Source organism: Arachis ipaensis, chromosome B4 (genome assembly GCF_059453495.1).
Source record: "Arachis ipaensis isolate K30076 ecotype BB chromosome B4, ASM5945349v1, whole genome shotgun sequence".
Classification (NCBI taxonomy): Eukaryota; Viridiplantae; Streptophyta; class Magnoliopsida; order Fabales; family Fabaceae; genus Arachis; species Arachis ipaensis.
The window spans coordinates 123,954,527-123,964,174 of NC_142439.1; the positions used below are offsets into that span (position 1 = coordinate 123,954,527).

The window sequence follows — 9,648 nt, forward strand, 5'->3', positions numbered from 1 at the left end:
GTCATCCTTTCGAAAAACCGTGACCATAGACCTTTTTAGGTCACCCTCCAAACCCGTGACCATAGACCCCTTTAGGTCCCCTCCAAAATCATGACCATAGGTCCTTTTTGGTCACTGTAAAAAATCGTGATTATAGACTCCTTTAAGTCATCTCCAAAACCGTGACCATAGATTCTTTTAGGCCACCCCCAAAATCGTGACCATAGATCTCTTTAGGTCACTCCCTAAAACCGTGACTATAGACTATTTTAGGCCACTCTTTTTTAAAAAATCGTGACCATAAATCCTTTTTTGTCACTCTCTAAAATCATGATCATAAATTTTTTTAGACCACCCTTTTTTAAAAAAACGTGACCATATATACTTTATGGTCACCCTCTTTCTAAAAATCGTGACCATAACTTTTTTTTTTGTCACGCTAAAAAACTGTAATCATAGAGAATTTATGATTACAGTTTTTTATCGTGACCAAAAAAATCGTGACCATAACCAAAATGTTGTATTGTTTTTTGTCTTGTTCATTAAGAGAATTTTTTCACATTAAAATTTTAGTATTACTTTCTCTTCCTTAACTTATTTTATTGGCATATTAATCTCATCACTCTCCACACAAATTATGTGGGCCACTTTCGCTCTCACTCTTATCCCTAACAAAATTTACATTGTTCATTGCACATAAATGATCACCATTTATTTTCTTCCAAAAAAAAAAATCACCATTTATTTACTATGGTTCGCACACATACAAGCATTCTGAAATTAGACACAAGAAAGGATTGCAACCATAGTTTTACAATTTAGTTGCTATTATCACAGAAGAAATTACATAAAAAAAAAAAAAAGAACCGATGCTTTTTCAGCTAGCATTCTCATTTGCACTCTACTTGCTTTATAAGAAAGATTAAAATCATACTTGGTTCAAAACCACTGGGCATGTATATATTCATCAACGAGTACCAAAGCATCTGCGACCTCTTTCCAGGTTCAAAAACCCAATGTTCTCCATGGTTCCAACAGTGTTATTCTTGAAGTTGCACATCTCCTCCAACATAATCAAACGTTGAAGATGTTGGGTTCTCCTCTCTTCCACGCAAGATTGAATCCTCGTTAGTCTAGGCCATCCATGTCCATGACCATTATTATTACACATGCAATGATTTTTATTATTGTGAGTGTTCCCCATTCTTGGGTTGCAAAGTTGTTTATTGGTGTAACTAGCTTCTTCAAATAGCCCTTCATCAAAATGGCCCTTCAACACTTTTGTTGTTGTTGGTACATTATTATTATTCTCATTTTCTTCTTCATTTCTTGATGATGAGTTGTCACAGTATTGAACATTGGAACATTTGATGGAGTTCATTGAGCTTAGAGAGCTTGCATCATCATTCATTGATAATGGATCCTCTGCAAAGAGTAGTAGTAGTACTTTTTAAGTATGCCCTGTATCCAATCCAATATACATGCAATTTGAAGTGACACACTTTAACCAATTGTTGTAACATGTAATAAATAAATAAATAAATTTTGATATAATTTAGATATACTAGCTGCTAGTGAATGCATATTATGTGTTACATAATTTAATGCAGTGAGATGTTTGTTATCTGAACAAAAAATAAGGATATCAAATGAGACATCTACAGTTTTAATTAAAGTATACAGACATGCAGTGATTATATAATGTGAGAAGGCATTAAATTATAATTACAATATTTTATATTTGAAAATTATTTGTGATTCCCGATAGATGTACATATCTACCTCGATGTAGGATGTATTCCTCATTATGCATAGAAATGATATTACAGTCAATTAATTGCTCCATTCACATAAGGCAATTATTGGACAAAAATATGTAGCATATTATATAAAGGTAGACCCCACAATTGTTTTTTTTTTATCAAATATGTCACACCACAATTTTAAGTACAGATATCAATCAATACTCTTATATGTTACAATAATAATAATAATAATAAATTAGTCTTAAAAATTTTTAATTTGATACTTAATTTTTTTAATAAATTATAATTATTAATTTAATTTTAAATTTTTTATTTTATTAGATAAATTAGATATTGCATCATCAAAAGGCTAATGGAACTTAGTTACATACACAGAACGACATAAGAATTTATAAATATTTTATGGAATTTTTATATATTCTCTAAATAACAATGAGAAATGATTTTACTAAACCTGATAGTTTCTAGTAGAGGAATTTGAACGTAAAAATTGTTTTACCTAACGAAATAAAAATGTTAAAAATTGATTTAATAATTAAAATTTGTTAGAGATAATAGTTTCTTATTAAAATAGTCTATAAATAAACTAATTATTTGGGTATAAGTGTGTTACTTAAAACAAACAAACTCTTTTGTATCGCAAACAAAAAATATTAGAAGATCATCAAAATTTATTATTTTTTATTATTAGTTAGTTATTAATTTAATTTTTTTAGTCTAGGAATTCAATAACATACTTTATTCTATATTTATAAACATTCATGGCTAATAGATGACCAAAAACAATAAATTTTGATGATTCTCTAACATTCGCCTATAGAAAAAACGGTTATTAGTTGAAAGGTTTATCCAAGTGAAACTCAAATAAGTTTAATCATATATGTATGAAATGGACTAGTGAAATATGAGAAAATTAATGTAACACATACCTTGAGGCCATTGATCCGGAGCAGAGGGACAATTATTCCCATTATTATTAAAACGGGTCTTGTATGAGGAACAAGACATGTTGAGTGAGCCAGAAGATGGAGTTGTTGATGATGACGACGACGATGATGATGATGATGGTAAGAAGAAAGGATGATGGTTATTTATGTCTTCATCTTCTTCTTCATAGTTAAAGCTATCCTGTCTTTGGTGTTGTTGATGAAAACAAGAAGGGTCCCTCCAAGTTGGAACTAAAGCTGATACTTCATGATCTATCATTGCAGCAATCTCCAATGGTTCCAAGTGGCTGATTTCAAGTTCCTTTACCATTTCCATGGCTACCTCCATAGCTGTGTCCTTTATTGTGTCAAATGGAAAGAACACGTTTCTTGTATGCCCTGCATTCGTACCACAATATTTTTACTAAACAATTTCATATATTCTAACAATTTGAATGGCCAAAGGTTTAGCAAAAATAACATAATTCTCAAAATGGGATAGAAATGTGAAATAATAATATGTTACAAAAAATTAATAAAAAACTAGTGACCAAAATTAAATGTGAAATTCGCTGCTTTAATGTTTAGTTTCAATTCAATTTAAATTTTATATTATTTTTAATTATTTCATCAAGATAATTATACAAAAAATAAAATTTTATTGATTCTTTATTAAAATGATATCAATATTTTAAAGTGAAACTAATTTTATTTCATCTATTAATTTTAAATCGATTTACTTATAAATATCAACGTTGATACTCTAAAACTACTTTATTAAAATTTCTCTAAGTTTATCAAACATTACATACATATAATAGTTGCTAAGCTTATTATTGTTTTTATCATCAACTAATATAAACACTTCAATTTAAAGTACATGTATATTTTAGATGAGCCAATCCCCGCAAATTATTTTTTATATTGGAGTGAAGATGGTGTTTTTTATTATTATAGAATATAAGGATGTTGATCTCAGATGTGGTACTGATTGATTTAAAATGTAAAAATTGAACTTTCCGAATTTCGAAAGAACAAAAATTGGATCCTATGCCGATTTATGAACTTCAAAATAAAAAAATAAATAAAACGGATCCTCCAATTTAATATTTTTTTAAAAATTTTCTTATAAAATAATCGGACTATCCGTCTCATACTAAATAAATAACACATACAAAACTAACATAATTGGATTGCACACTTTTATCCGTAATAAAAGTTTTTAGCCCCAAATCTCAAAGTTGAATGTAATATATACTTTTTGGGATGTACATACCATTAGCGTCAGAAATCTTGACTTTAAGAAAAACAGTGTTGATGTCCACCTCATTCATTGACCCGGTGATGGTCATGTCTGTGCTCTTCGCAACTTCTACAGTTGAATTAAGCTTCAAAGCTTGATTTGTGGGTAGTTTTGTGATTGGCACTAATGGTGATGCAATTGGATCATCAATGGCCAAAAATGGGTCCAACAATAGCTCCTTTGCTGATGGCCTCTTTGACACATGTGCCAAACATTTCCCCACAAATCTTTGGGCTTCAAAATCTTTGATCTTGTAATATGCATTTGGTAGCTTACCCTGGTAAATCAAATTATTAATTGACTAAAGTTTATAGTTTGAATGTGTAATAATAATGTTATTGAGCTTACCGAAATAACTTTCTTGTATATTTGAGCAGGGTTGAAGCATTCACTATATGGGAACTCAAAAGTAAGCATCTCAATCATGCACATCCCAAATGAGTATATGTCTACAAGCTCATTGTACTCTTCTTCATACAACTCTGGTGCCATGAACTCTGGTGTGCCTGAAACATCATAAACACAACAATAACTAAACAAAGATTAAAACAAAAAATTCTCAAGAAATTTATTGTCAAACACCTTAACAAATTTTAATTACCTATAACACTGTGAGCATGTTTGGAGCTAAGAAGTAGAGCTGCAAGGCCTAAGTCACCAATTTTGACTTGGCCCAAATGGCCATTGACAAAGATATTGTCACATTTGAGGTCTCTATGGATGACAGGTGGGTTGTTGCTGTGCAAATACTCCAATCCACTCAGAATCTGGCGTGCCCAATTCTTGAGCACTCTCATTTCTACTCTTCTATACTTGTGCCTATACTCTCTAAGGGTACCGGAAGTGAACAATTCGGTGATGAAGTTGAAGGTTTTGCGATTGAGATCAATCCAAGAACCATAGAAGATCATCATTGATTTGTGGGTGAGGTGCTTGAGGAGATGAACCTCTGAGTAAAGACGTTGAAGTTGTTCTGCTGAATGAAATGCATCTCCAAGGTGCACTTGGTTCCATGCCACTTCTATTCCAAGGTACTCATCAAATGCTCTATACACTCTTTTCATTGCTCCTTTCCCTAGCACTTCCTTCAACTACATACATACACCAACAATCATAAATAACTCAAAATAAGATAATGATGAATATATCCACTTAAGATGAGAATAGAATGAACTTACACGACCATATCTTCCAGAAGGATCAGTTTCAACATATCCAAACTGATGAGCCTGCTTCTTAACTCCATCACCACAATTACCATTGCACTCTCCATATCTCCCCTTATTCATCGCTCTGCCTTATTAATTACTTCTTATTATTCTATCAGATAACAACTCCACTCTACCAACAACCAAACACGCTACATATTTATAGATATAATAATAAATAAATTAAAGAAAATGAAAATGATGAGTGCTAGCTATAGAAAATCCTACAACTTATTACTTCTCATCATGAATAGTCAACACTGGTATGGATGAATCATGAATCATCCATGCCATTTCAACATCCTGCACGTGATCGAAGGCTAGTGTTCATAGCTAAATCAAACAAGTAGTGGAAGAACACATGTAGAAGGAGACAGAGAGTGATAGAACAACTATGTTAAGCTTTTTGTGGAAGAATTCAAATTGTTTAGCTTTTGTATGTTAACAATACAAGAATAATTTTGTCATGAGTTTATGAGGTTGAAGGAGACAATACACCTTTGATGGTGTGAATTCTCAGCCAAAAGGGTATTAAATTTATTCATAGCTGGTGCTTCGTGTCAGTTATATATAATTGTGGACAACAAAATATGGTTTCAGGGGGATATTATTATTCAATGTTCTTTTCAGCACTCTATACTAATATTTTAGAATTATTTAATTTCATCATTCATTTATTTGATTTTTATTATTTTATTAAATTTATTGAATTTTTAATACTTCTTGCAAAAAAAATATCTTATATTAAAATTTATTATGATATCTTAATAATAGTAGAGTTATGATTCAATAAATAATTATGGTATTTCTTAAAATAAAAAATTATGTACAAAAAAAGATTTTAATGCAAGATATTTTAGACTTTTTAAATAGTATGTAGAATAATTTACATCAATAAAATGAATAAAGAGATATTACGAGTTTGTTCTCCTTAAAATTTGTATATAAGTATATTTTTCTTTTATTTTATGTCATCCGTTATACCTAAAATTATTTTTTTTTCAATTTTCAATTGTTTTAGTCATTTTCTTGTTTTTAAATGATTTCTTCTATTAACTGTTTTTGTTAATATATCACCAAGAGATCCTTATTCATGACAGATTCTTGGCTTGGTGATTGTACTTAACATATAACAGTTTCATTTGCTTAGTTTTAGTTCAAATAAATTGACATAAAATTGTATTCTAAGTTTGGTGTTGCTATGCAACAAAATTTGGTTCCAATCCTTACAAGATACTTGCATCAATTCCAAGTAAAAGTGTCACACTAAGTTTGGTGTGCCACTTATCTTTTATGCAATGTATCATGCACACCCTCTTATTTTTGCAATCACAATGTTTCTGTCTCTTGTACCTTGATTGTTATCTCTAATTTTGCTTGCTTAAAATACATGTAATACTAACATTTCATTGTGTAAGACACTCATGATCCATCTTAGCCTCATAGCCATTGTTCTAATTGTTGCTTGAGGATGAACAAGCATTCTGAGTTTGGCAAGGGAAAGGGAAGAATAAGAGGAAAATGACAACAATAGAGAAGATGAATTATAAGGTTGTAAAGTTCCTTTTCCTCTCATTTGTTTCCAGCACTTTAAATTGCATGATTGTCTTTATCTTCTCTGTTTACATATGTGTATGAATAAGCATAGCTTGAATTTTGATCTGCAACATGTTGCTGTGACATTATGACTACCAACTTGAGTTTTGTGAATTCAAAAGCAATAAAGCATCATGATCATAAACAAACAAGGAATTAAAGAAGAATTTAGCATGTGCATACAAGTATTGGAAGGCTAGTATGGTTAATTGTTGCTCAATTGCATTGGACTTTATTTAATTGAAGTTTTCATCTAGGACATTTTGTAAAATCTTTTGAAATCATAAAAACCTTGAAAAAGCAAATACAGTTACAGCAAGAAAAGCAAAAGGGAAAGAATAAGAAAGCAGAAGGCTCTGAGTACCAATGACAATTCCATTGTTAAGTACTTGTGGTGTTTATGTATCAAGCAAAAAGCTTGAAAACAAAACACTTAGAAGTCAAGGCTAGGCTCAAGTGCAAATGCACTCCCTCAAAGCTCAAGGCTCTGAACATCAATGATTAGAGAGTAAAGAAAAGAAACAAATGAGCTTAAAGAAGTCCTCTAATTAAATGCTTGTAGTGCTTATGTATCAAGTGGTAATACTTGAAAACAAAGCATTTAGAGTTGTAGTTTTGTTATCAACTCATGGGGCAAAGCACCCAAAAAGAGAAGCTAATAAGAAAATCAAAAGCTTGTTTCAAGGAAGAAACATAAGGAAAAGATTTCATAAAATGAGCTAGATAGAAGCATCAATTATTTACATTTCTTTTGTGATTATAGCATACATAGAAAACTAGCCTACCATGAACATTAACTGCTATTCTTCTCACATTGGATTGTCAATCTTTATTGCATGATTCTTTTCTTGCTTGAGGACAAGCAAGGTTTAAGTTTGGTGTTGTGATGACATGTCATCATGTCATGTTTTTCTATACTTTTTCATACAAAAAATTTGATAATTAGTGCTTAAATATTGCATTCTTTTGTGTTTAAATGATATATTTCTTTGATCTTTTGATTTGATAAACTTTGTAGGAAATAAGAAGAAAAAGAAACAAAAGAGCACAAAATAAGCTAAAAAGGAGACAAAAAGAGTTTTGGGGCACACTTTGAAGTTGGAGCACACTTTGATGCCTTAGGCCACGCTTTTAAAAGCGTGGCCCATGACCATGAACGAAGGAAACAAAGGCTAGCGCTCAATTACAGGGAGCGCTACGTTAAAATTGTTAACTTTTTCGGATTTTTTTTTAGCCTTGTGACAGCATGACCATGCCTTCTTCAAAGGACCATAACTTGAGCTACAGATGTCCGATTGATGTGTTTCCAGTTGCGTTGGAAAGATGATATTCAGAGCTTTCCAACGATATATAGCAATACATATTTGGCATGAAATTGAAGCACAAGTGAAAGGCATCTTTAAGGCCCAAAAATTAAGCATAGCGCTCACCAAAGTGAAGCCAGCAAGGTTCGAAGAGAGAACCAAGGGAAGCAAAGTAGCGCTCCGTTTCCTTACCTCACTGAGCGCTACCATGCACAAGGAAATGGGCTTGGCACGAGACAAAAATTGGAAGGCACAGAAAGCCATTGAGCGTTGCGTTCAAATCACCAACGGAGTGCTACAATTGAAGCCTAGTTCGAAGCCTGGGACAAAGTCAGTGAGCGCTACGTTTGCTCACTTAACCGAGCGCTCTACTGGAGTATGGCTCCAACCAAATTCTAACCAACATATCCTGACTCACTTGAACCAAGCCACTCCTGACCCATTCATTCAAGGCTAATTTTGAAAAGCCCATTGACACATCAAAGCAAGCAAAACTCATGGATATCACTCAAAAGCACAAGATACAAATTAGATTAGGAATTTTATTTGAATTTTGTTTTAAATTTTATTTTTATTTTTTATTTTTGTAAAAGCCTATAAAAAGACATATGTTCCATTTTAGAAGGAGGATGGCTCTGCTAGAGAGCATTAGGAGTAGGGTAGAAGGCTCGGGTAGAGAGCTTAGCTTTCTTTTTCCTTTTTTGCAATTTTTCATTTCTGTTACAATTGAATTCAAGTTGGCTTATGCAAATTTTTAATTTCTGAAATTCTCTGCTACACTTTTCTTTCCTGCAAATTTACTTTCTACAAGTTTACATTTGAAATTGTTGAGATCCAAATTTACTTTTTCTACAAATCTGCAATTCTGTTCTTATGCAATTTAACTTTTTCATTGAGCTTGATTTACTTTCCTACACATTTACATTTTATGCAATTGTTCTGATTGATTGATCTATTGCCTCCTTTACTTTCCAGCACCCAACCCCCTTTACATTTGATGCAATTTACCTCTCTTGTTCTTTAAGATTCTATCAATTTCCTTCCTGCAAGTGAGATCTGATGCTATTTTACTTTTCTTGTCATTCAAGCTTAAGCTAATTTACATTCTGCATTTTACTTTCACTGCCAATTCAGCTTCTGCACTTTTAATTCTTGCAATTTACTTTCTGTTGCTTTAATTTTATCCAATTCACCAATGTTAGCTTAACTAGACTAATCACTCACTAAAGTTGCTTGATCTATCAATCCTTGTGGGATCGACCTCACTCTAAGTGAGTTTTACTACTTGATGCAACCCGATACATTTGCCGGTGAATTTTGGTGTGGAATATGATTTCCACCCATCAAAGCCCTGACTGTTCTCCCTTATTTATAGAAGGAGAAGCCTCCAAGGTTGAAACTGTTGAACCGAGCCAACTTCTTCTTCTTCATGCAAAAACCGGTTCAGCCAAAGAGAGGAGAGAGGAAACCGAATGCTATAACCAACATGCAATTACCTCTGTGTCATCTCTTCTCACCAAGCTTCATCAATCCGAGCCTTCCATCTTGACTTGCTCTCCAAGAAGG

The 9,648-nt window shown here is 32.2% G+C and overlaps 1 protein-coding gene across 1 annotated transcript; it reads right to left on the reverse strand.

Moving 5' to 3' along the window:
• Positions 1–689: 689 nt before the first annotated feature.
• Positions 690–5,725, reverse strand: LOC107639591 (putative serine/threonine-protein kinase WNK5). Its single transcript, XM_016343133.3, has 6 exons — positions 5,153–5,725; positions 4,576–5,065; positions 4,323–4,480; positions 3,948–4,251; positions 2,675–3,070; positions 690–1,404 (listed from the first exon to the last, which is right to left on the reverse strand). Exons 1-6 carry the CDS (start codon positions 5,261–5,263, stop codon positions 947–949), a joined length of 1,917 nt encoding a protein of 638 aa, XP_016198619.1. The 5' UTR covers positions 5,264–5,725; the 3' UTR covers positions 690–946.
• Positions 5,726–9,648: the final 3,923 nt, after the last annotated feature.